Source organism: Colletotrichum navitas (genome assembly GCF_030913465.1).
Source record: "Colletotrichum navitas strain CBS 125086 chromosome Unknown LY79scaffold_31, whole genome shotgun sequence".
Taxonomy (NCBI): domain Eukaryota; kingdom Fungi; phylum Ascomycota; class Sordariomycetes; order Glomerellales; family Glomerellaceae; genus Colletotrichum; species Colletotrichum navitas.
The window spans coordinates 228,920-251,751 of NW_026850577.1; the positions used below are offsets into that span (position 1 = coordinate 228,920).

Consider the following 22,832-nt stretch of genomic DNA (forward strand, 5'->3'; position numbering starts at 1 on the left):
GTTAGCATTATAGATAAATTAGGAAGTAGAATTAATAACTCCTTAACCTAGGAGACATAACCTACTTATATAGGTCTTAAGGGCAAGACCTTTAAGAAGAAGACCTAATGTTATAACCTAACAAGTTATAGGTAATATTACCTTACTTAGTAGAGTAACTAGCAGGTAGCAACAGCATTTATATAGAACTAACAGATAGGCGTAGATAGGATAACTCCTATAGACACAGAAGAACTATAGTATAAGTTATATAATAATAAGATTAGATAAGATCTATACATTAGAAATATAAAAGCTATATACTTAGTATATAGGCGCTATATAGAAAATATATAGGTGCTATAGTTTAGATATATAGCCCTATACGCTAACAGAAGGAATAAACTTATATATAGGATAGACTTAGACGTACTTAAGGACAGACTCCTATAGCTCTTTAGTAATTAACTTCTTGTAACATAATTTATTTAAATACCTTTTAGTATCTAACCTTAGTATTTAATTAACAAGAGCTATATAAGCTACCTTTATAACTATTAACTACCTAACTAATTACTAAGTAATTAATAGACTAGTAAGCCTACACTACTATTAACTAAGTATTAACCTTAGCTTATTCCTAGTAGAAACCCTACTGTTAGATTACTAACTATAACACCTAGGACTACCCTAAATTATATATAGCTACTATAGTAGCTAATAATAATAGATACTAAGAGGAGATAACTTATTAGGTTACTCTAGAACGCCTACTAACTATATAAGAGAAGACTAAAAGCCTACACCTAGAGGATCCTTATATCTTTATTTAACTTTCTTTTAAGCACCCTTTATAAATAACTAATCCTTTATTTATCTATAACTAACTTATAAAAACTTATAAGATCTTAGTTAAGGACCTTATAGTAATAACTAGGGTTAATAGTAGCTTTATAGTTACCTTATACTCCCTAGGAATATAATTAACTATACTTACTTATAGCACTAAGCTATTTTAACTCTTTAATATAACTTATATTAAGGGATCCTTTAGTTAGTATTCTTATTTTGTTTATAATATCTTATATAATATTAGGTCTAGATTTAATAATACTAATATTCCTACTAAGTCCTTTATTACTATAGAAATAGAACTCTAAGCTAGCGCCCTAGCTATCTAGGCCTACTTTACCTTTATTACTAAGGACTTTAACCTCTAGTTATAGGTTATTACCTTTAATAATACACTAGAGAACCCCTCCTTTTGCCTTTTTAGTAGTACTTTTACCTCTAAGCTTAAAAAAAAACTACCTAGATAATACTAAGACTACTAAGAATAGTATAAGAACTAACTATACTATAGATAGCCTATCTATCTCTAATACAGTAGACTTTACCCCTATAGTAACAAGGGCTACACCTATGCTACCTTAGCCTAATACGCTAACTACCTTAGCCCCTATAGATTAGACTTAAAATCCTGCCTAGCCTACCCCTAGCTTAGGAATAGCTCCTATAGAGACCTTATAAAGGCAAAGAAGCTCTTTATTAGAAAATAAGGCTAAGAACTCTCTAAGGCTTTTAACTTTAACCTATTAGCCCCCTCTAATAACCCTCTGCTAACTATAATTAACCTAGCTTCTATAGTAGCCCCCTTTACTTTACTTTAACTTCTATAGGCTACACTAAATATACTAGCTATACTAAGCGCTAAGCTTATAGGTAGACTTTAGGATAAAGAAGATATTACTATAATAATTAAATACTAACTATCTAAAGGGGGCACTACCTTAACCTTAGCCTTTAGCACCTTAATCTCTGCCTTAACTACTAAGACTACTCCTAAGGAAGTAGCTAAGAGAAAGAACTCTCTTAGGTACTACTAATAAAAGAAAGCCTACTTCTTTATATCTTCTAAACTAACACTAGGAAGGTAAGGCTAGTATATAATACTACCTTTACCTTTACTATAGCTACTTTTATAGAGATTATCCTTATCTAGGAGCTATAGTGCTTACTTAATAAGGTTTATAATATTATAAAATTATACCTTAACTATACCTTGCTCTCCCTAATATAGTCCTAGGTAGATATAAAGACTTACCCTTATGTCCTAATATATATTAAAAAGGACCTTTTAACCCCTAAATTATAGGGTATTACTATTACCTTAAACTAAGACCTCCTTAGTATTACTATCTATAGTATATATATCCTTAATATATATAGGGATATTATATTTACTTTTATACTCTAAGCACTTAAGGACTAGATGTTGCCCTCTAGAGTACTAATTACTAAAGACTTTAACACTATATACTGCCTATAGTAACTAGGGGTTAAGCTTAACTATAGTGTAGTAAGACTTACTAACTAGTTTTTAGATAAAGACCTTGTTATCCTTAATAACCTAGGTAAACCTATACACTAGGCTAGTAATACTTTTAACCTAGTAGTCTCTAATATTCCCCTAGCCTTTATATAAGTTACCTACTAATACTATACTAGCTTAGATTACTTCTCTATTATTACTTTACTTCTATATATATATACTCTATAAGGGGCCTACCCTAGGGCCTTGCTTTACTTATTACTTAAGTAGCTACTAGACTTTACTAACGCTATTAAAAGCTATATATAGACTATCTTAACTTATACTAGGAACCTAGATAACCTAGATTATATAGCTATAGCTATTATAGTAGTACTATAGAGTGCCTTTACTACTACTAGTATAAGGCACTAACTAGGTAGTAAAGGCACCTCCTAGTAGACCTAAGAATACTAATAGGTAAAGAAAGCCTATTACTAGCTATAGAAATATAACCTTATATCTAAGGATATAGAGAATATATAATAACTCTTTTTTACTATAGTTTATAAAGTAAAATCTACTATATAGTAAATATAGATATATAATATAAAAATAAACAAGGACCTATACTATATTATAGGCTAAGATAAGCCTACTACCTAGTTTACTTTATTACCTTTATAAGGCCTAGAGGGCGCCTTAATTATATACCTAACTAAGAAGGCACTCTTCCTTAGGACTAGACTTCTAGAAAAAGATATCCTTACTAATAACCTTAGATTTAATACTACTATAGTCCTTTAATTAGTCCCCCTATAGTCTAGTATAATAAACTAGGGAGAAGTCTATGCTACCCTCCTTAGAGTAAGTAATACTTTACTAAGAGTAAATAGTATTACTATTACTATACTTAAAGCTACTTAGCCTTACCTTAGACTATATATATACTACCTTTACTAGTAATACATTAATATAGGCTATTACCTATTAATATTCTATTATACTAAAATAGTAATAATACTAAAACTAAACTAAGATACTAGTACTACTAAAGGATAATGCCTTATCTTCTTACTCTTTACCCTTAGTAAAGGACTTAAGCACTTTATTACTTAAAGGATAGTATAGATATATATTTAATAAGAAATCCTTTACCTATAAGTAGCTAGTGCCTTCCTAAAGCGCTCTATAGTTAATATTATTAGTATACTTATATATAATATTAAAGTAGCCTTTGCTTATAAGGAAGTTACTACCTTTATTACCTATAATATCTAAGGAGCATTTAATACTACTTTCCCTAATATACTTAACCTTAGACTAAGGGAACAAGGGTAGCCCCTTAATATAGTTTACTAGGTATAACACTTTACTAGCCTTTACTAAGCCTTTATTTACTATAAGGGGATATAGACCCCTATAGCCCCCTTAAGATATAGGCTACCCTAGGGTTCCCTAATATTACTAATACTATACCTGCTTTACACTACACCTATCTACGCTATAGGCTTAACCTTTATACGCTTTAGATATATAGATAACTATAGTATCCTCTATATTAGTAAGACTCTTTAATATACTACTACTATAGTATAAAGTATACTTAATAGAACTATATACTATAGCTAGGCTATAAGTATTATATTTAACCTATTAAAGACTAAAGTTATATACTTTAGCTATAGATAAAATAAAAATTACCTACCCCTACTAATCTACTATAGCCCTAGACTTATTACCCTTAAACCTACTATATATTAGCTTAAGGTCTAGCTAGACTACTTCCTTATGTTTAAAGTATATATTAAAGTGTACACTACTAAGGTACACTTAATAGTAAGGCACCTCTATAGCCTAAATAAGGTTATTAGAGGTGCCCCCTTAGCTACTATATAAAAAGCGCTATATACTATTATTATTTTTAAAGCGCTCTATGCTACTAAACTCTAGTACCTAAGGCCTATATAGGCTACTATAAAGAAGAAAGATAGCTATTTCCTTTATATTTAGACTAGGCTTAAAGACTAACTATATAAGATATAACTTACTATTAATATAGGTATTAGGGGTTACCTACTAGTCTAGTGTACTACCTTACTTATAGCCTTATACTAAGAATCTAGTACCCCCCTAGTAAGACTTCTCCTAGATATATACTAACTATAATACTTCTTAAGACTAAGAACCCTTAATATAGGCTACCTACTTATATAATAAACTATAGCTAAGGAGGACTAGGCTAAACAGGGTATTACTCTTAGACTTATTATTCTAGCTAACACTACTACTATACTCTTACTCTTCTAACGCTTTACCTTATACCTATAGATATTTAATAATATAATATAGGTTAAGATTAGTAAAAAAGAAGCTACTAAGGTATACCTTATATAAATAAATATACTCCCTTTAACTTACCTCTTAGTATATACTAATAGCTTATAGACCTTTATACTTAATACTAGTTATAGGTATATAGTATACTAAGGTAACTTAGGACACTTAGTTTATACTAGCTACTACTAGCTCTTTAATATAGAAGTCTTTAATATAGAAGCTAAAGGCGCTAATACTAGCCTCTAAGCTATAATCTAAGTTATAAAAAGTCTCCTAGGCACTATAAGGATCTTTATTTACCTTAATAACTACACTATTATCTAATGCCTAGATAGTGCCCTTATAAACTTATTATAAGCTACCTTCTTAAGCTTTAAATAATAAGCTAACCTTTTACCTTTGCCTATTAATATACACTAGTTACTAGGATATATAAATATCCTAAGTAATAATATAGTTAACTTACTTACTAAAAGAAGCTTAACTATTAAACCCCTAGACCTATACACTAGACTACCCTCTATTAGCTATATAAAAAGATAAGTCTACCTTAATATTATATTTACTTTCTCTATATAGTAGGATATAGAATACCTATAATAGTACTAACTACTAGGACTTTATACTCTTAGTGCTACACTTTAACTTACCCTAGAGCTTTACCTCCCCTATAAATAACTCTACTACCTCCTTATAGCCTACACTAGTTATAAAGACTTTATAGCCTATTATACCTAATTTACCTATATAGACACTAAAAGACTATACTAGTATAAAGCCTTAAAGAGCCTAGAATACCCTCTTTACTACTACTATATATACCCTTAGCCCCTATAGCTTACCCTCTACACCTAGCTTAAGAAAAACTAGGCTAAGTTTATTATAACTATACTATAAGAATAATATATACACTAAGCCCCTAGTAGTAACTAACTAATAAGTAAGTTATAAGCTAGTAGTTAACCTTTTATAAGGAAAACTTAAAAGTATAAGGGAATCTCTACTATAGTTAGCCTAGTATAAGCTAGTCTAGCTAAAAAGGCCCCTTTTTAGTTTATCTAGTACTATTATAGGTTACCTTTAACTATTAGCTAGCTAAGGTCCCCTATATACACTATATCTCTTTTTACTCTAGGCTATACTACTACCTACTACTCCCCCTAACTCTACTAGACAAAGAGTATACTTACCCTTTGCTATATACCTACCCCCCTCCCCTAGAACCCTTGCCCCCTCCCTTGCTACTACTCTACTCCCCCTTATATAGTAATTACCTAGTATCTATAACTCTAAGTGTATCCTAGGGAAAAAAACACTAATTTATAGGCTGTTAATAAGGGATTTACACTGTAAAAGGGGGACGTTGTTTTACCTAAGACCCCTTGGCAGAGGGATCTTAGGCTAGTAGTAGAAGACAGGTTGCGCAGGCGCCTTGTGCTACCTAGATAGACTTAGAAGGCGTTAAACAATATCATCATCATCATCATTATCATTATCTGGAAGTCGCACGCCATCCTCCCATCCTACCTGAGCCTTGAAGAAGTCTTCCTCAAGCAACGTGCACCCAATCCATGATGGAATTCGAGATTCCCGCAACTCACCGAGCAGTCGCTGTCAGGGCTCCCAGACAGCCTCTCATTCTCGTCGACGCCCCAACATACCCACCCGACGTCGGCGAGGTCATTGTCAGGGTCGAATGGACTTCCTCGACACCGTACCATCTGCACCAGGCGGATGGCGGGCTTCTCATCGACATGTTTCCACGGATCCTGGGCGACACCTTTGCCGGTACCGTGCTCCTGGTCGGTCCCGACCCGCATCACGTTGATGTCAAGATCGGGGACAAAGTATTGGGGTACTCGTTTCGCAACGACAAGGACGGCAAAGAAAAGGCCGCGCAAACCATCATCACTGTTCCGACATTTCTGCTCGGAAGGCTACCCAAGGGCCTGACGATGCAGGAAGCGGTGACGGTCCCTGACAATCTCGTCACAGTCTTCCAGGCCGCGGCCGTTGATCTCGGTCTCCCGTTGCCCTGGCCAATCCCGAATGGATGGACGCCTCCGGAGGCCGATGCGCCGATTTTGCTGTGGGGCGGGGCCGCGAGTGTCGGAATGTACTCGATCGAAGTCTTGAAGCACTGGGGCTACAAGAACTTGTTAGTGGTCGCAAGAGGGAAACACCACGAGTACCTTCGATCACTTGGCGCCACTGTTTGTTTTGACTACCGTAACGAGGACGTGGTGGAAAGGATCCAGAAGCATCTTGGTCCAAAGGGCGTGCCATACATAATCGACTGCATAGGCCACTTATCTGGGTCACTCAAACCCATCACTCAACTCGCTGAGCGAGGCACCAAGGTCGCCGTAATGCTACCCGTGGTTATCAAGGACCCAACTGAGATCCAAGCTCCAGTTTATCAGATGACAGAGCCGGCTGAGGGACAGTGGAAGGATGGTGTTATCGTCAAGGGTGTGAGGACACATTTCTATCTCAAGGTACGTTGGATATCTGGGTCGCCAGAAGTAAAGCCCCTCTCTGACAACGCGTATATCATCACAGAACGAATTGTTCAAAGATAAAATGCAAAGCGAAATTATTCCGGCATTGCTGGAACAGAAAGTGGTGCGACCAAACCCCCATAGAATAGTGGAGGGTGGATCACTGTTGGAGCGAGCGCAGGATGCTATTGTGCTATTGAGAAATAAGGCTGTGAGTGGTCAAAGGCTTGTATGGAGGGTGGCTGAGGGCGATTCTCTTTAGAATTCTAGTCTTGGACGCAATACCTTCTTCCTGACCGGCCTCGCACCGGTCATCATGATTTATAGCGCAGGAGGATAACGAGTACTGAGCCGCGATTGTACCCAATTCATGGAATCAACGTCTCCGGGACAGTAGAAACATTAGGTTGATTGATTAGACTGCGATTCGAAATCATCGAGTATCAGGCAGGGTCACCTTCTAACCGAAGTGGCACGACCCAGTATTGTATTTGAGCCACTGATGATCAATGCCATTATAGAAGCCTTGTTTCAATGTACCGAGCCAAGCCTGGGCGTGTTCTGGGCCCCGTTTCTGTGAAAATCGCTTTAGAGTATTACGCATGAGTTCATTGAATTCCGACGTAGACAGGGGATTCAGTAGTTGATGTACCTTCATACGGTTCTCTGACTCCATCATCCAACAAAGAAGTCTTCCGAACTTGTCAATGACGGATCCTCAGCTGCCAATTCCTCAGCTCTTGAACTAGATAACTCGAGCCTGTGGCTTTCTTTTATCTCGGCAAACGGAATCATTCGAAATACGTTTCAGATATCCGTACCAGATCAGACACCAGCAGTACGAGCCGAGCAAACCCCTCGCGGTATACAACGATTGGTTTGCCAAATTCAATCTCCCGACTGGGTTTATTTATGGTACCTCCCGCCGTGTGAACTTGAACTTCGAATCGACTGGTTAGTCGGGCAAGTATGACTCGTGGCTCGGGGGGGTAATGGTGAATGTAATGGCTTAACGCACCAACAGATGTGGAGGCAGGCATTCGGGCATGTCAAGGGACTAGGATCAGCTATGATCGTGTAGCAACGATGTCTGTTTTTGAAACATTAGCTGCTGTTGTCACCTGCAAATATACCTACGCTGTCCAGGGAGCGGACAAATTCGTCACGGGTCCGGTTTCAAATAGCGCGATCAAGAAAGATAATTAGGTTCGATTACACACGAGACTGGAGAAGGTTAGGGTCAACTTGTGATTACTGATATTATTCTAGTGTAGTTCTTGGTATTCTATCTTGGCCGGCTCAAACGCGGCACATCCTTCCGTTGTTGGCGACACTCCACGACTCACTGCCAACGGCGTTGCGAACGTAGAAGAAACCCTCAGGGTCCCACTTCTTCTTAAGGCACAACAAGGCCTTGTAGTTGTTGCCGAAGAAGGCGCGCTGGAAGTTGGGCTGCTGGAAGTCGGCCTCGTTCATGTAAGCGCCACTGGTGGGGGTGAGCGCCTCGATCTCCTTCATGACGACGTTCGTCATGAGATCCTGGTTGGCGAGCATTTCATCCCACGGGGCGGTGAAGTTCCAGACGGTGGTCAGAGTGGCATGGACGATGGTGTTGCGCCAGGCAGGGAGAACGGAGTTGGTCTCCTTGTTGCCGAACTTGCTGACGTCGGTTCCGACACCGATAAAGGTGACTCCCTTCTCGGCGGCGCTGCGGGAGAAAGATCCGATGTTGGTGATATTGTCGCGGGGGATAAGACGGCCACCGTATTGGGCAATGCCGACTTGGATGTTGCCGATAGGCAGCGGGCCAAAGTACTTGTCGTAGTGGTTGTAGTAGCTCTCAAACTCAGAGTATTTAACGGTGTAAGTCATGCCAAGACCATCCAAACGGGCGACGAAGGGGGCAAGAATGGTCTCGACCTCTTCGGCGGTCTTGTTGTAGGCATTTATAGGAGCGATCTGAAAGAAGCTGGAACTGAAGTAGTAGACGACCATGGTACCAGCGTCAACCATGCCGGTAATCTCCTCATGGAAGGCATCAATGGCATTGAAGAAGGCCTCCTTATCGTTGTCAGCGGCCATCATCACCAGAGTGGCACCACCGAACTTGGCATCAGGGTGAGCCTTGACGGTCATGGAGGTGACAACACCCCAGTTGCCCGGGCCACCGCCGGACAGCGCCCAAAACAGATCAGGGTTCTCGGTCTTGGAAGCGGTGAGGAGGGTGCCATTAGCAGTGACGACCTCCCACTCCAGAACGTTGTCAGCACTAAGACCGAAGCTGGTGGAGAGGGCACTGTGACCACCGCCCTGGGTATAGCCTCCAGCGAGTCCGACGGTCGGGCACTCGCCGGTGACAACCGCGAGACCGGCATTGTGCGCGACCTCCATGACCTGGAAGCCCTGGACACCGGCGCCGACCTTGATGGCCTTGCCCTTGTACGCGGCAGTGTTCCAGTCAGCGACTGCGGCGCTGTTCATGTGGTGCGTCCAGACGGAGAGAGCGCCGGCACCGGTAGAGCGACCAAGGTAGTCGTGGCCGGTGCTGCGGACGATGAAACGGATGTTGTGTTTCTGAGCGAATGCGATGGTGGCCTGGACATGCTGGGAAGTCTTGGCGTCCACGGCGTAGACGACGTAGTTGCCCAACAGACAGGCACGGGACTCCGGCTGGAAGGGGTCACAGCTCTGGTTTGCAAAGAAGGGGGCCATGATGGAGCTGGAGGAGTTCATGCTACATAGAGGTCAGCAGCGGTCTGCCAAGAAACCCCGAGCAAATCAACGTACTGAATCTCCGAATACTGCCATTCGCTCTGCAGCGAAGCACAAGCGGCCGCATCGTAGGTCGGGTCGTGGCAGGGTGAGCCCAAAGGAACGGTAGCAATCAAGTTGCCGCCAACGGTGGTGTTGAGGGCATTCCACTGCGCCGTGGCAGGCCAGCAGCTGTCACCCGGGAAGCATTTGCAATCGGCGGCGGCACGCTCGACCACGCTAGCGCCTCGGACCGAGTGGCGGCCCCGAGCAGCGAGCGCCGCGCCGGCAAAAACCGCTTGAAGGACAAAGCTCTTCATTTGACTGCTTGGCGCGGGCAGAGAAGAGAGATGGTGAGGAAAGATGGCGTGCGGTGGAACAAAGATCGACACTCGGCTGACGACTCAGCTCGCGGGGAAGATGAAGGGGGAAAGAGAAAAGAGCGAAATCCTTCTGGCTTGTTCTACCGGACGGAACATCTCAGCTGGGCAGCCATGAGCAGCACTTTTAGTATCCTGCATGACTGGGGAACCACGCAGACGGGACCACAGCACGAAGGCCCATCTTGTGGGATGAGGTCTTCCGACTTGGGATTGGCGCCGAGATTTGGGCACTGTTGAAGGTGGCTTTGCACTTCCCCCGTCCGGGCCGTGGAAGTCTAGCGTGTTTACTACCAAGTGAACACACATCGAAACCCGCTCAGAGGGGCCGCTGTTAATGAGCCTCCTAATGAGCGACCCGGTCCTGGCTCAGTTCTGGTGCTAACCGGATGATGGGTGAACGCTTCATCAATTCCCTGCCAAGCGCGGCTTGGGTTGTTGAGGCTGTGGGGTGAGGAGAGAGGAACAAGATTATATCAAGCGAAGACCAGGGATTTACGGCTGCCAGCCCTCTTCGACGACTTGATGGCGGTCACTGGTCAGCACCGCGTCCGTACTCCACATACTATGTAGTCCCGATGTCTCCGCTCACACCTCGCTTCTACTTTGTAGCATCCGGCCAGCGGACCTATCATCTCCGTGCTCCTCCCACAAGGCAACGAGGACACGGATCGTGAGAAGCCCCTCCTCCTTGTTTGTCTTGCCATAGCCAAGTTTGGGTGGGCATACTTCCACAGTCTTGTTCAGCGGGACTTCGAGGGCGGCGCAGATCAAGTGATCTAGGGATCCCCAGCAGTATCCCTGACGGTATCGCTTGTGCTCAAAGGTTCGATGGCCTGCAAAAACTGCTACCTTCGTCGTCGGAGAGTTACATGTGCATTTTACAAGACTAGGCGACGGGCTTTCGAGAGACTTTAATCCTTTTTCGTTAGAGTTCTAAGAAAAAGCAATGTATCTTCCAGCCGTTGGTCGCATAGACCGCACTTGACAAGAAGAGGGCAGATGGATACGGATCGACAGCGGAGTTCTCTTCCATGTAGTATTTTTCTCAGAGAGTCAGTCGATAGTCAATCGACCGGCACGCTACGCCTTTCGGAGATGAACGTGCATGGATCATCAGCAAAACTCTATTCATGCCATCGCTGTCGATAATGAAGCCCCCACTGCCTGATCCATGTTTTTATAAGATAAGTGGTGGAATGCTGCCCCTCACCACCTCCATATGTACAAATAAGTGAAGAGCGAACACCAAGGGACTGGCCGCGGTCTAACCCAAATCTTGCTGTCCTGCCGATAGAATGCAATGCATCCGGGGTTCCTTGGATTCAGTATCGTACGAGGCAATGCGTCGACGGCAAGAACATCTGGTTGCAACCCGCGGTTCGGCAAAACGTTGATCGGACCAGGGCGTAAAACAAACAAAGACCTGGTAACCGCATCGTTAGGCCGACCCCTCGGGAGATTGGAAGAATCATTGTCTCTTCGGACTAAGGGTTAAGGTGACGGCAAAGCAGGATCGAAACGTTCATCCAAACTCGATCCGTACGGGATCATGTGTCCCGTTGCGACCAACTGTAAAGGAAGTCCTAACATACATAGTACCCTACTCTCAGAGTAGCTGGGATCATCAGAGCTAACCGACGCCATTGGGAAGTGTTGGTGGGACTTGTGCACATCTGCGTCTCTCGATCATGTAGGATGTGCATCAGTCTACGTAGTATCCGTACTACTCTCGGCAGAACCGCAGACTGATCAGGGCCGATCGGCCATTACAACCTTGATAGAGGCACAGACGTGTTCTCGCCATCCCAGTCAACAGTCTACAATAGTTGTGGTGTAAAGCCAGCGGCGGTCATTTGGACGTGGCACATACGCTGACAGACACTTTGTTTTCTCATTCGGATCCGGAAGGACTTTCGCGGAATTCCTCCACTTCAGGGTGCTTGAGTCACGATAATACTGAAGACCCTGCATTTTATTTCAGTTTTTAAATTAGCGAGGCTTGTTTCTCCCTCTCCCTCTCCCTCTCTCTCTCTCACACACACTCTCTCTCTCACTCACACACACACACTCACTCTCTCACTCCCTTTTTTTCCTTCCTTTCCCCCCCCCCCGTACGATAGATACCCCTGATTCCGTGGAGCTCCCAGTGCTGGTGTCCTTCAAAAGCGGGGTGTCGTTCCACGAGGATCCCTCCGCCCCGTAACGGCCCGGGAGAAGCATTCTAGACAACGCCACCCGCGCCCAAGCAAGATACAGCCTCGGCTAAAAAGCATTGTGGCCTTTCTGGAAGACTTTCAAACTGGGCGTAAAGAGGCGGGAATGCAAACGAACGCTACGTTGGCCTCGTCGACGTTACAGGGCGCCTCCAACTGCCATTCTCTGGTCCGCAGTTACGACCAACGTCGGCGTTTTTCTGGGTCGATGGAACATATCAGGGCCGCATGATGCACAAGGTTGGAGCCGGTATACACGGCTTTACATCCGCAGTCAGGGGAAGCCTCTCCTCCTCAAGACGTCTACCCTGCGCCAGCATTATAGGTTACGCCTTTGCCGCATGCGGTGAATTTCCCGAAACGATGCCTTGGCCAAGGCTCTCCTCGTCTCATCTATCACGTCAACTGTGAATGTATCATGGATCAACCCTTCTCTGCTTGACGTTCCACTGTCATATCTGCTCTGATATGTTGACACATCTCGCAGTCGTTTGACTCGCCGTGAAGGGCACATTTCTCGCCGTTGCGCGGACTGATGGATCACGTCAGTGATATTACTATGAAAAAAGGGATTGATTAACTCAGGATGGTGTCGGACGGCGGCTCGCTTTTTCTCGCTTAACACGACTTGCTCTGGGCCTAAGGTTCTCAGAACCATTATCAGAAATCATTATTCAACCTTACTGACGCATGCTTGCGATTTCAGGTCGACAACCAGGGCGGGGACTGTTGCCAGCAGCTGAATAACAACAACCATCCCTGGTAGCGCGCTGATTAATAGTGCGACGTACCATTATAGTATAGTACTAGAGCGTGCGTAGTAAAGACGTACTCTAGTTTCCACGACATACGGAGTACTACGCAGACACTGGTACGGCAACAGGGACCGACAGCGATCAAGGCTTCCAGAATCCTAGCCGCATTTCTAACTCGGAGGTGGCATTCAGAGTGAAAGGTCGTATTAACCGGTTGCGTTTGGCAAGATGTGGACCGGGATCTGCTTGTATCCGGAGCCTCCTGGATTGCGACGCCGGTAACCTTACCGGTGGGGGCCAATCATGAAAGTCTCAACCCCTGAGCGTCCTCGTGGCTTTCTCCATCATAGCTTTTGCGAAGGCGCGGTTTCCAAGCGAGGAGATGAACTTGGCCATTGAGAGAGATCTGAGGAACCAGGGCGTGTCTTAACCAGAGACCCAAACAAAGTTGATACCTGCAGATCAGCCTGGCCGTTACGGATAGTGTAAATGTGATATCTTCGCGTACGCCGGTAGGGAATAGCCTTCCGGTCTAAATACTCGGATCAGCCCTTTTCACAGGGTCGGGTCGGGGCCCATGTCGCAAGAATATGAAGAAAGAAAAAAACCGGAGAAGGCGGGCAGATATTTGTACATTAGTCCTCCCTCCACTCCGCTCCTCTCACTGTCAATGTCAGATCACTTCCGTAAACGTTAGACGGACGATGATGTTGACGAACTGATTGCCACATAAAGCGGTCCAACACCAGCCGGCTCTGGAGCCCTGTCTTCTTATGCTACTCCTCCTTCCTCCCGCCCGGATCTTCGGTAATATCCTTCGCACCTCACCGCGTCCCGACGACGGGTCAGTTCGCTGGCCTTCGGCCCTGCGGGTTAGCATCGAGTCTACCCAGCACAGAACTAGTACTGGAAACTCTCTTCGAATCGCCAGTCACGATGGATGCGCCGTGGACGTACAACACCCCTCCGGGAACGGAGACCTCGGGCGTGCATATCGCGACCGTCGCTCTGGTTCTTACGGCAATGTCGCTGGTAATCATGAGTATGCGACTGTATGTGCGTGTCATTATGTTGAACGCAGCCGGTTTAGGTACGTCGAGAATATCGAGATATCATGGAGCAAAGTAGGGCACTGACATATGCATGCAGACGACTGGGTCATCGTCGTAACGTGGGTTGCGGCTTGCGGTTTCGCAATAGTCAGCACGATTCGTAAGCGATTCCCTCGCGAGAAGCCTTCTCCAGATGCTAACGGATACGACAAGAAACTAAATGGGGCCTTGGACTCCAGAACATCGCGGACATGCCCAGCCAGAACCTCTACAACTTTGGCTTGTTACAGTATGCCGGTGCGCCCTTGTAAGTGCACAGCTGTATCTCCAGAACAGAGTTGGCGCCTTGCTAACCTCCATCAAAGCTACATCAGCAGCATCCTCGGCTTCAAGATAAGCCTGCTACTCTCTTACCTCCGCTTCATTCCCAAGGGTGCCTACAGAATAGGAACATTCATCACCATGGGTATGTGTGTTGCATATCACTTCATGTTTCTCGTGGTCCAGATAAACCTCTGCACACCGGTAGGTCTTGCCTTTGTCAGAAGAATGTTCGTCCAGTCACTGATAGCCTCAAGATTGCCAAGCAGTGGGACCCAACAATCACGAATGGCTCCTGCATTCCAGGAGTCCCCTTCTACACCGCCATGTCCTTGTTGACGATCTTTTTTGACCTTGTAGTGTGAGTCGGACTAACTGCCTATGCTGTGTTTCTCCAGACCTCTTCGACTGACTGTATGACTACCAGCATGTTCCTCCCCTTCCCAGTACTCGCGAGCTCGAAGATCCAAAAGCGCAAAAAGGTTGTGCTCCTCGGCCTCTTCGGCCTCGGCGCCTTCATCACCGTCATCCAGATCATCCGTATCCAGACCGTTCGCGCGCTCGCAAACTACCTCGACTCGGCGCCTCTCATCATGTGGTCCGCGGTGGAGAGCAACCTCGGCATTATTGTCTGCTGCGTACCGACACTTGCCCCACTCGTCAAGTACTTCAACGAGAAGAGCAGGTCGGGGAGCCGGAGCAACAAGTACGGCGGCCCCAGCGGCCACGGCAGGTCTGCGAAGAGCGGCAACGTGGGAAGCAGGTACGCTCTGCAGAGCTGGCGGCCAGGAATGAACGGGATGCAACCGCTAGGCAGTGGCACCGACCGCACTGAAAGCGGCGTGCGTCACTCGAGGACAGGCAAGGGGTCTGATGAGGAAAACGCGGACTACCAGGGCTCGCCGGGTATCATTAAGAAGACGACGGAGTTCGTGGTCAGAAGCGATCCAATAGTACCAGGGCAAGCTGTCTAAGGGGTAGTGGATGGGGAAGGGGGGGGGCCAAATGGGTCATGATGACTTGGTATGTTGAAGTGCAAGCATATGAATATTAGCATGACTGCTTATGGCACTTTGGGCATGCAGGATGTGCAGGTCATACGCAAACCTGGATCGTAAAACTTATCTGCAACGTATCGACGTGGCGCCAATTGGAAACCCCGAACTTGACTTAGATGCTTATCGTCTTCTGTTATTGCCCAATCGTTGGATTGATTCAATTGGGTCGCCCATCAAAGCAAAGCTCGCGGTTGTTTCCGGTATACCTGACTCGTTGTCCGCTGCCGAATCCTTCAACTTGTTCGAGATGCTCCACTCAAATCAAAAGATCATTGCTAGTAGCCACCGAAGTCATTGGAGTAGGGATGCTGTCGTGACCAAGGGTTTGAAGAAAAAGAAGAAGAAAAAACGCGTTCTGGACTGCGGAAGACTAATGATTATTCTGCAAACAAGGACAACATGAGGATAAGAATGAGCACGAACAGCTGAGTTGACAGTATCATTGCCTGCCGCCGAAGTCGGTTGGGAAGCCATCTGATCATGTCCGATTCCACAAGGATGTACCTTGGGGCTTTGTTTCCCAATAACGCAATGTCAGTTCAAAGAGAGAAAATCTGCCCCAATGTAACCAAAGCCGCTTGCCCTGTGTCGCCGTCTCCGTCGCCCCTCATTACTCCTTGACGTCCAGGTTTCAACGGCAATGATATGTACCTGGGAAAACTAAGAAGATTGACTGAAGAACTCATCGGCACCGAACTCTTCTCTCTTAATCGAAGCACCACCATGGTTCCCCTCGCCGCCCATGTCTCCTTGCATTCCATCAAAGTATTGTCGGTCGTCTTCGGGTTCCTGATTCACGGACAGACCGGGGCTGTTGGACGCCGCAGAGTTGCAGCGAGAGTGAATGTTACCGTTCCCCGTGTGGGCGCGGTAGGCGTTACTGCCGCCGGCAAACTTTTGGACGCGTCCACCCTGGGTGTGGCGGAGAACACCGACGTCGTCCTTCATGAGCTCCTTCATCTCGCGGATCTTCTTGCGGACCTCGTAGCCTTTGTGCTTGTTCTGCATGGCGTTCGCAAAGGACTCGAGGTTGACCATGGTCTCAGTGTAAATGGTGGTGTCAGCGCGTACGTCTTGGAAGTCTTCGTCATCATAGAGGGCATTCTGGGCACTGATGTTGCTGCCCCAGTTGAGCATGTTTGAGTTCTGTTTGACGACTAGGTGACGGAAGATCTCGGTGGGGTACTTTCCACCGTTAATGGCGACGGCGGTGATGACGTCGCGCTGGGTAAGAGTCTGGCCCTTGGCGACTTTGTCTATGACGCGATGGTAAAGGGGATGGTCCTTCGTCTCCTCACGCCAAAAGCTGGTTGCAATGTCCTCGAGGATGATTTCGAGGAGCTGTGAGTCGACCCTGGTGATGAGAGTCTTGATGTATCTGCGGGCCTCGCCGATGGCATCCTGGAACCATTCATGATTGGCCTGCAGAACAGCCTCGCTGACCCAAGCCTCGGTGTGGCAGCGGATGAAGAGGTCTTTTAGAACGCGATTGTATTCGCCGTCGTAGTTAACGGGAACAATGGCCTCGAGGGCGAGGAAGTCGACTAGGTCTGGACGTCGCTCTCGCTCGGGGATGTTCTTGTCTTTGAGAGAGTTGCAGAGCGACTGGTAGATGGTATTGTCTGAGATACAGCGGCGGAAGGCATTGGCGTCAATTCGAGACTGGATTCGGCCCAAAAGTGCAGGGGTGTAGGTGGCCGTCTTGCGTATGTTGTTCTTGGCCTCCTGAACGCGTCGAACGCGCTCTTCGGGGGTAATGAGGGCTGTACCACGGTCACGACGGTTCGCCATGTTGAAAGAGTCGATGTTGGTGTTGTTGTTAAACGCGACAATCAAGTTGCTGAATATGCTTGCCTTATCTGACTTGGTTGGCCCTGCTGTGGCTTTGTAAGAAAAGGCTGAGTTACGACAGAGATCAGAGCCTATACCTGTATACTTGACAACAAGTTGAAGACAGTTTGAAGGTCTTCAAAATCAGTGACGTTTAGGGGCCTCGACTTTGGTGGCTTTCTGCAGCTGTTGGCGTCTAAGTTATGTGTTGTGTCAAGGATAATCCAAGAACACACGCAAAAGAACCTGGAGAAACAAAAGAGAAAGGCAAAAGACAGTGAATTTCAAGAGAAAAAAGTGAAGTTGAAGGGTTAGGTGAGTAAGTAAGTGAGTAAGTAAGTGAGAAGAAGTGAAAATGAGAGAGAATGTGGAAGGGTAAAGGATGGCGGTGAATGTGAGGCAAGACGCCGGTTGGGTTTTGCAGAGGGAAGGAGCAACTGTCTTGGGTCTGGAAGCAAGCCAGAGGCTGCTGGAAAAGAAACTTCGGATAATTAAATTTGTATTTGATTGTTTGTACTCAGAGTGAATATGTGAAAAGATTTCCAGAAATCTGCTCTCTGTGGTTGCGGTTAGTTACTGTAAAGACGGCCTAAGACGAGGTTTAGAGTGTGACATAAAATACGTCCTCTAGTGCTTTTTCTGGCCGTCCTCATTTGCCTAAGATATGAAGAAAGAAGCGCTTTATTTTTATTCTCCATCGTTCTTCTATCTTTCGTCGGTCTCGCCGTCCTTCAACATTCTCATCGGGACTGTAGGGGATGATGATGGAGGACGGACCCAACCTAAAGTTACCGCAGAGAATATCTTAGTTATTGGAAAGAATAATCGGGGGCTGTGGCTTGATGATATCACTTGATTTATGACGAACCTAGACCAAACTTGAATACAAATGATAATGACTCGCTTAATTGCACTATCGGATGAAGTATTACTACTAAACCTCGTTGCATAGTAGTGTTTACTTGTATCAGAGAACTTTGTCATATTTGGTATCTTTCAATTTACTACGCAGTGAGGCGAACGGTCGCTAGCCGCGTTCTCATGTCTGTCGTGAAGTCGTCATCTCACGAGCCGGGAAAAACTAGCCCCTTCCATAAATCGAAACAACATTTGCCGAACGAAAAGCAACAAATTCCAGGACCGTAATTCGTAAAAAAGATGAACCCGAGATAAGGGTCACCAAGACTAGCTCAAGTCGCCAATGGGTTGATACCAAGGATTCTCATGCCATTCTCGAACACTTGTCTCGCATTCTCATACAGCACAGCTCGCGCAAGATCAAGCTTTGGGTCCTCGGCCGTTTCTCCCTCCTCTTCCTCGCCCTCCTCGTCTCCTCCTTCGTCGCCATCAAGACACACGACAACCTGCTCGGCCAGCCGATACAGAAAGGTCAGGACAGCAGACGGCTCGAGTGTCTTGTACGCTGCATTAACAACATCGGGATACTGGGCCATGAGCCTAAGGAGGTTCGTGTACTCTTCTTCCTCCAAGTGGGAATAGTCGACCTCTTCGAGCGCCGTGGGATCGGCACCAAGCTCTTTGATGGTTAGACAAAGACGGGTGTAATGTAACTGCAGAGCAGCCCCCGTTTCGCCTTCGAACTCTGTCATTTTCTTGCTGTCGAACGCGTAGCCGTTAGCGCGCTTCGTGTGCATATCTTGTGCAATAAGCGAGGTGATGCCGAAAGGCTCAGCGGCGGCTAGTGGAGCCCCGGAGTTCTGTTCCGTGGACATGGCATCTTTGACGGCGTTGGCACACTGGTTTAGCATATCTCCCAGGAGATTAGCGTTGCCAAGCTGAGACGACAAGCCTTGGACCTTGCCAAAGTTGACGTGCTGGATCTTCTTGGCCAAGTCGTCGCGTCCCATTAGCTCGAGTGCCTTGATCACACCGCGGAAGTGGGAATCTTGCTCGGCGTTGACGACGTAGATCATCTTGTCGAAAGAGTACTGCTTCTCCCGGTCCAGGATCGCAGCAAGATCCCGGGAGAAGTACATGGTAGTGCCAGTGCGGTTCCGAATCATTCCAGTTCCGAGGCCCTTAGCGCCATGCTTCTTGAAGTCTATGAGCCAAGATCCGTCACTTTCTTCGGATATGCCCCTTTCTTTCAAAAGAGACTCGACCACTGCGATCGATCCTGATGTCACTTGTGACTCGCCGGCATACTCATCAAACTTGATGCCGAGGCGAGCATATGCCTTGGTGTAGTCTTCGACATAAACATCGCGGAACCTCGTGGTAAGGGCTACTGCACCGGCGTCGCCCTCCTCCATGCGCTTAAAGAAAGCGTCACGCTCGGCATAGATACCCTGAGACTCAATCTCGGCTGTATTCTTTCCCTCGTCTTTGGCCTTGAGACTCGCCTCTTGCTCGGGCTTGAATAATTCGTTAATCTGGTTGTGTATGTCCAGAAGATGCCGGATGGGGTCCTTGCTGAACTCTTCCTCCGACCCGAACTTGTTCCAGCCAACGGCAAGAAGGGCAATGTTCTTGCCCCAGTCTCCTAGGAAGTTCAGTCTGACGACGTCCCACCCCATACGCTCGTGAAGGTTGGCGATCGAGGCGCCGTTGATAGTGCTGCGAAGGTGCCTGCCTTCGAACTCAGCTGCTATGTTGGGAGACGAAAACTCGACCACGACCTTTTTCCGTCCACTCTCTGGAGATGAAGCGTCTCGCAGGCCATATGAATCGTCCGCGCCGTATAGCTCCTTTCGGTCGGCAATGAAAGGTACTACGAGTCTTGGGAGGAAGAATGGGTGGGAGAAGATGCGGATATGAACTCCATCGATGAAAGGGAACGTGTAAAGAGGCGATTTCGGGAACTGAGCGTCGTTCCATTAGTTTGGTCTCCTTGCGTCTGGAGGATATATTTTTTTTACTTTTTCAAGCAGCTCAGCTGCAGCATCGCCTTTGGCCTTGATTTTGAGACGAGGGAGGATAACAGCAAGGTCGCCCATGGAGATGGCAGCCGTTGACTGGATGGAATCATATGCAACCGCAGGGTCGCATGCTGAGATCTCAGCCACGATTTGGGCGATGTAGGATCGGAAAACGTCGAGCGGGCGTACCAACACCTCGGCATCGGGAAAATAAGGAAGAGGAGAATCGAGGCTGAGCCTCTCTAGCGAAGACTGGAGACCACTGATTGAAAGAGTCGCCATGATGGTTGATTCAAGCTGACATGCTTTTTTGCACTGCCTATCTTGCAGTATAAAGAGAGAGGGGAGGAAAACCTTATCACAAACGATGGAATTCCGATTTGGTTCTTCGGCAACCAGGCTGGATTGATATTGATATGGGTGGTGTGGTTGGGCATCGAAGTAGGCCGACGCGGCATGTCGTAATTGGCCTAAGTTTGTGTAAGTGCAGATGCAGGCTTACCAGTCAGAAAATGAGGCAACCATCCACATCAGTGATCGGTGAAAACAGGCTGCATTTGTTTTCGCTCAACCAGCCTCGGGGCAGATCAATCTGGCTTTTCTGGAAATAAGGCGACGAAAGTCGCTGTAACTTCACTTCTCCTGCTGTTCATCGTAGATCGGGTTCTGTTTGCGTAATCTGAAGCCTCCCTTTTCATGCCATCTCGAAACAGTATCCCAAAGTCGTGGTCACCAGGCGCTTATGCTGTTCGAGATAGAACACACCGAGGCCAATAAAGATAAAGCTTCTAAACGGCCAAAAATTGCGTAAATTTAGCGCTTTTATGTATTATTTCATGCCGTGTAAAGTGAGGTCAGTGACGTCGTAGGCAGACAGACTAGGGATGCTGCACGCTGGTCGAGGACCACAGCAACGTTCTCACAGTGCAACTCCGCGGTGGCTCTACGCACCAAAGTTAACGGAGGGAATTCAATAATAATGATTCCTAAAGCCCGAGTCTCCTGTCACTGCGCACGGCGGCCCTATGTTTCCCGCCTCTTCGTGCCGTATTCCTCCATCGGGTATCGTGAGTAGCGCTCGATACAGCCCCCGGCAGATCGCGATGTCTGCCATCCTCTCACTCTGTGTTTTCTCATAGAGTACCTTTACTATGTTTGGCCGAAATCCCCCAGAGTGTCCCGATCACGTGTCGGAATCCAGCTAGCTGCAAGGCGCTGGCCAGATGGGTCTCTCTGTCGGTCAATGGCGCTACGTCGCTGACGCCAGTCGAGCACGAGGAAAATTCGGCAGAGAACAGCGGATTTTCCTGCAGTCTGCTATCGCGTCTCGTCCACAAGGCTAGCTGGTTGATTTCCCAGTCGCCGAGAAGCAGCTGGCTTTGTGAAGGCTCCATCGGATTCGATTCATCGTGTCCCGCGACTCGTCCCGTGGGTTGGCTTTTGCCCAAGTATCAGCAGACACTTGTGACAATGCTAGACCGGCCTAAAAGCCTCATGCCCCTCCGTCTAGGGGTGCTGATGGAACCTCTACTGGGTCCGTCCTCACCTTCTCTATCCCCCCATGCGGCTTGGTCATGCCCTCTGGGTCTAAGCCGTCTCATCCTAACCGAAGTAGCCATTGTGCCTGCATGTCAAGTAATGGATATCCTTGTTTGCCAAGATCTATAATGTTTTCCTGTCATATTTCCTGACTGAATGAAAGTTTTTCTATTTGGGCGAAATGATGACGAAAACATTGAGGTTCCTAAGACACCAAAGACCATAAATATAGTAATGATGATGATGATGATGATCAAACAACCGGGATAATAATAAAGAGAAATCTTTATTGAAGTTCTGATAGGAAGCAGTTTACCTGGTAAGCTAGAAGTATATACCTAAACAGTAAAACTCATCAATTAAATCCCCTTTAGACGTTTGACATAAAAACAGTGAGAATGGCGCCATAAGCAGTTGTCACCATCATCTCCACGCTGCTGACTTTGAGAAAACTAGAAACTAGACATGAGAATGCAACAACACATGCTGAGATGACTCCTAAATGCACTTCTTTGCTAGGTTGATATGAAAGCGCCGCCAAAGGGGTCACCACGAAGATTCCTACCAATCTTGTAATGAAGAATCGAGAAATCATCTCGGCGATTAGTACGGTATTTTGGTAGGTATTTTGGTAGGCCCGCTTATGATCTTGCTTGGTTCCAGCGATATGCTGTCCCGTCTGAAATCTTCATCAAGTCTTTTACGTGAAGGTGGCATGTCGGGCAGATTCAGTCCTGCTCGGTGAACAAGACGATTGAGTTCAGATTTTTCGCCCTCGAGAAATTGGAGGTTCGGCAAGTGGATCGTTCCGAAGCGGCTAAACCCATACAATGTGACATCTTCATCTGCTGTGCTGCTTTGCCAATGAGCGCGAAACTGCTCTTGTAGAGCGTCGGATACCAGTTTCTCCAGTTGTATCA

General features: G+C 46.2%; 6 protein-coding genes across 6 annotated transcripts; 2 read left to right on the forward strand and 4 right to left on the reverse strand.

Moving 5' to 3' along the window:
- Positions 1-6,111: 6,111 nt before the first annotated feature.
- On the forward strand, positions 6,112-7,325 carry LY79DRAFT_703741 (zinc-binding dehydrogenase; the record flags this gene model as incomplete). The annotated part of the gene is made up of 2 exons (XM_060564974.1): positions 6,112-7,128; positions 7,193-7,325. Coding segments are annotated over exons 1-2 (1,059 nt in total), but the record flags the coding sequence as incomplete, so codon positions are not given.
- A 1,105-nt stretch (positions 7,326-8,430) lies between these two features.
- Positions 8,431-10,202, reverse strand: LY79DRAFT_515758 (FAD binding domain-containing protein; the record flags this gene model as incomplete). The annotated part of the gene is made up of 2 exons (XM_060554749.1): positions 8,431-9,865; positions 9,919-10,202. The coding sequence occupies 2 exons, from the start codon at positions 10,200-10,202 to the stop codon at positions 8,431-8,433; spliced, it is 1,719 nt and encodes a 572-aa protein (XP_060413953.1).
- A 3,660-nt stretch (positions 10,203-13,862) lies between these two features.
- LY79DRAFT_659512 (uncharacterized protein) lies at positions 13,863-15,584 on the forward strand. Its single transcript, XM_060562744.1, has 6 exons — positions 13,863-14,323; positions 14,383-14,445; positions 14,499-14,592; positions 14,651-14,810; positions 14,864-14,967; positions 15,034-15,584. The coding sequence occupies exons 1-6, from the start codon at positions 14,170-14,172 to the stop codon at positions 15,578-15,580; spliced, it is 1,122 nt and encodes a 373-aa protein (XP_060413954.1). The 5' UTR covers positions 13,863-14,169; the 3' UTR covers positions 15,581-15,584.
- Positions 15,585-16,324: 740 nt separating this feature from the next.
- On the reverse strand, positions 16,325-17,667 carry LY79DRAFT_659513 (uncharacterized protein; the record flags this gene model as incomplete). Its single annotated transcript, XM_060562745.1, has 2 exons — positions 17,593-17,667; positions 16,325-17,541 (listed from the first exon to the last, which is right to left on the reverse strand). The coding sequence occupies exon 2, from the start codon at positions 17,453-17,455 to the stop codon at positions 16,325-16,327; it is 1,131 nt and encodes a 376-aa protein (XP_060413955.1). The 5' UTR covers positions 17,456-17,541; positions 17,593-17,667.
- A 694-nt stretch (positions 17,668-18,361) lies between these two features.
- On the reverse strand, positions 18,362-20,738 carry LY79DRAFT_554716 (arginyl-tRNA synthetase). Its single transcript, XM_060557870.1, has 2 exons — positions 20,374-20,738; positions 18,362-20,316 (listed from the first exon to the last, which is right to left on the reverse strand). The coding sequence occupies exons 1-2, from the start codon at positions 20,653-20,655 to the stop codon at positions 18,685-18,687; spliced, it is 1,914 nt and encodes a 637-aa protein (XP_060413956.1). The 5' UTR covers positions 20,656-20,738; the 3' UTR covers positions 18,362-18,684.
- Positions 20,739-22,282: 1,544 nt separating this feature from the next.
- LY79DRAFT_515798 (uncharacterized protein) lies at positions 22,283-22,534 on the reverse strand (the record flags this gene model as incomplete). The annotated part of the gene is made up of 1 exon (XM_060554754.1): positions 22,283-22,534. A coding segment is annotated over one exon (252 nt), but the record flags the coding sequence as incomplete, so codon positions are not given.
- Between the last annotated feature and the right edge of the window lie 298 nt (positions 22,535-22,832).

Coding starts and splice junctions, on each gene's coding strand:
- LY79DRAFT_659512 (XM_060562744.1), top strand. CDS start 14,170: ATGGATGCGCCGTGGACGTACAACACCCCTCCGGGAACGGAGACCTCG. Junction 14,324..14,382: donor GTTGAACGCAGCCGGTTTAG/GTACGTCGAGAA, acceptor ATATGCATGCAG/ACGACTGGGTCATCGTCGTA. Junction 14,446..14,498: donor CGCAATAGTCAGCACGATTC/GTAAGCGATTCC, acceptor GGATACGACAAG/AAACTAAATGGGGCCTTGGA.
- LY79DRAFT_554716 (XM_060557870.1), bottom strand. CDS start 20,655: ATGGCGACTCTTTCAATCAGTGGTCTCCAGTCTTCGCTAGAGAGGCTC. Junction 20,317..20,373: donor CAGCTGAGCTGCTTGAAAAA/GTAAAAAAAATA, acceptor AACGACGCTCAG/TTCCCGAAATCGCCTCTTTA.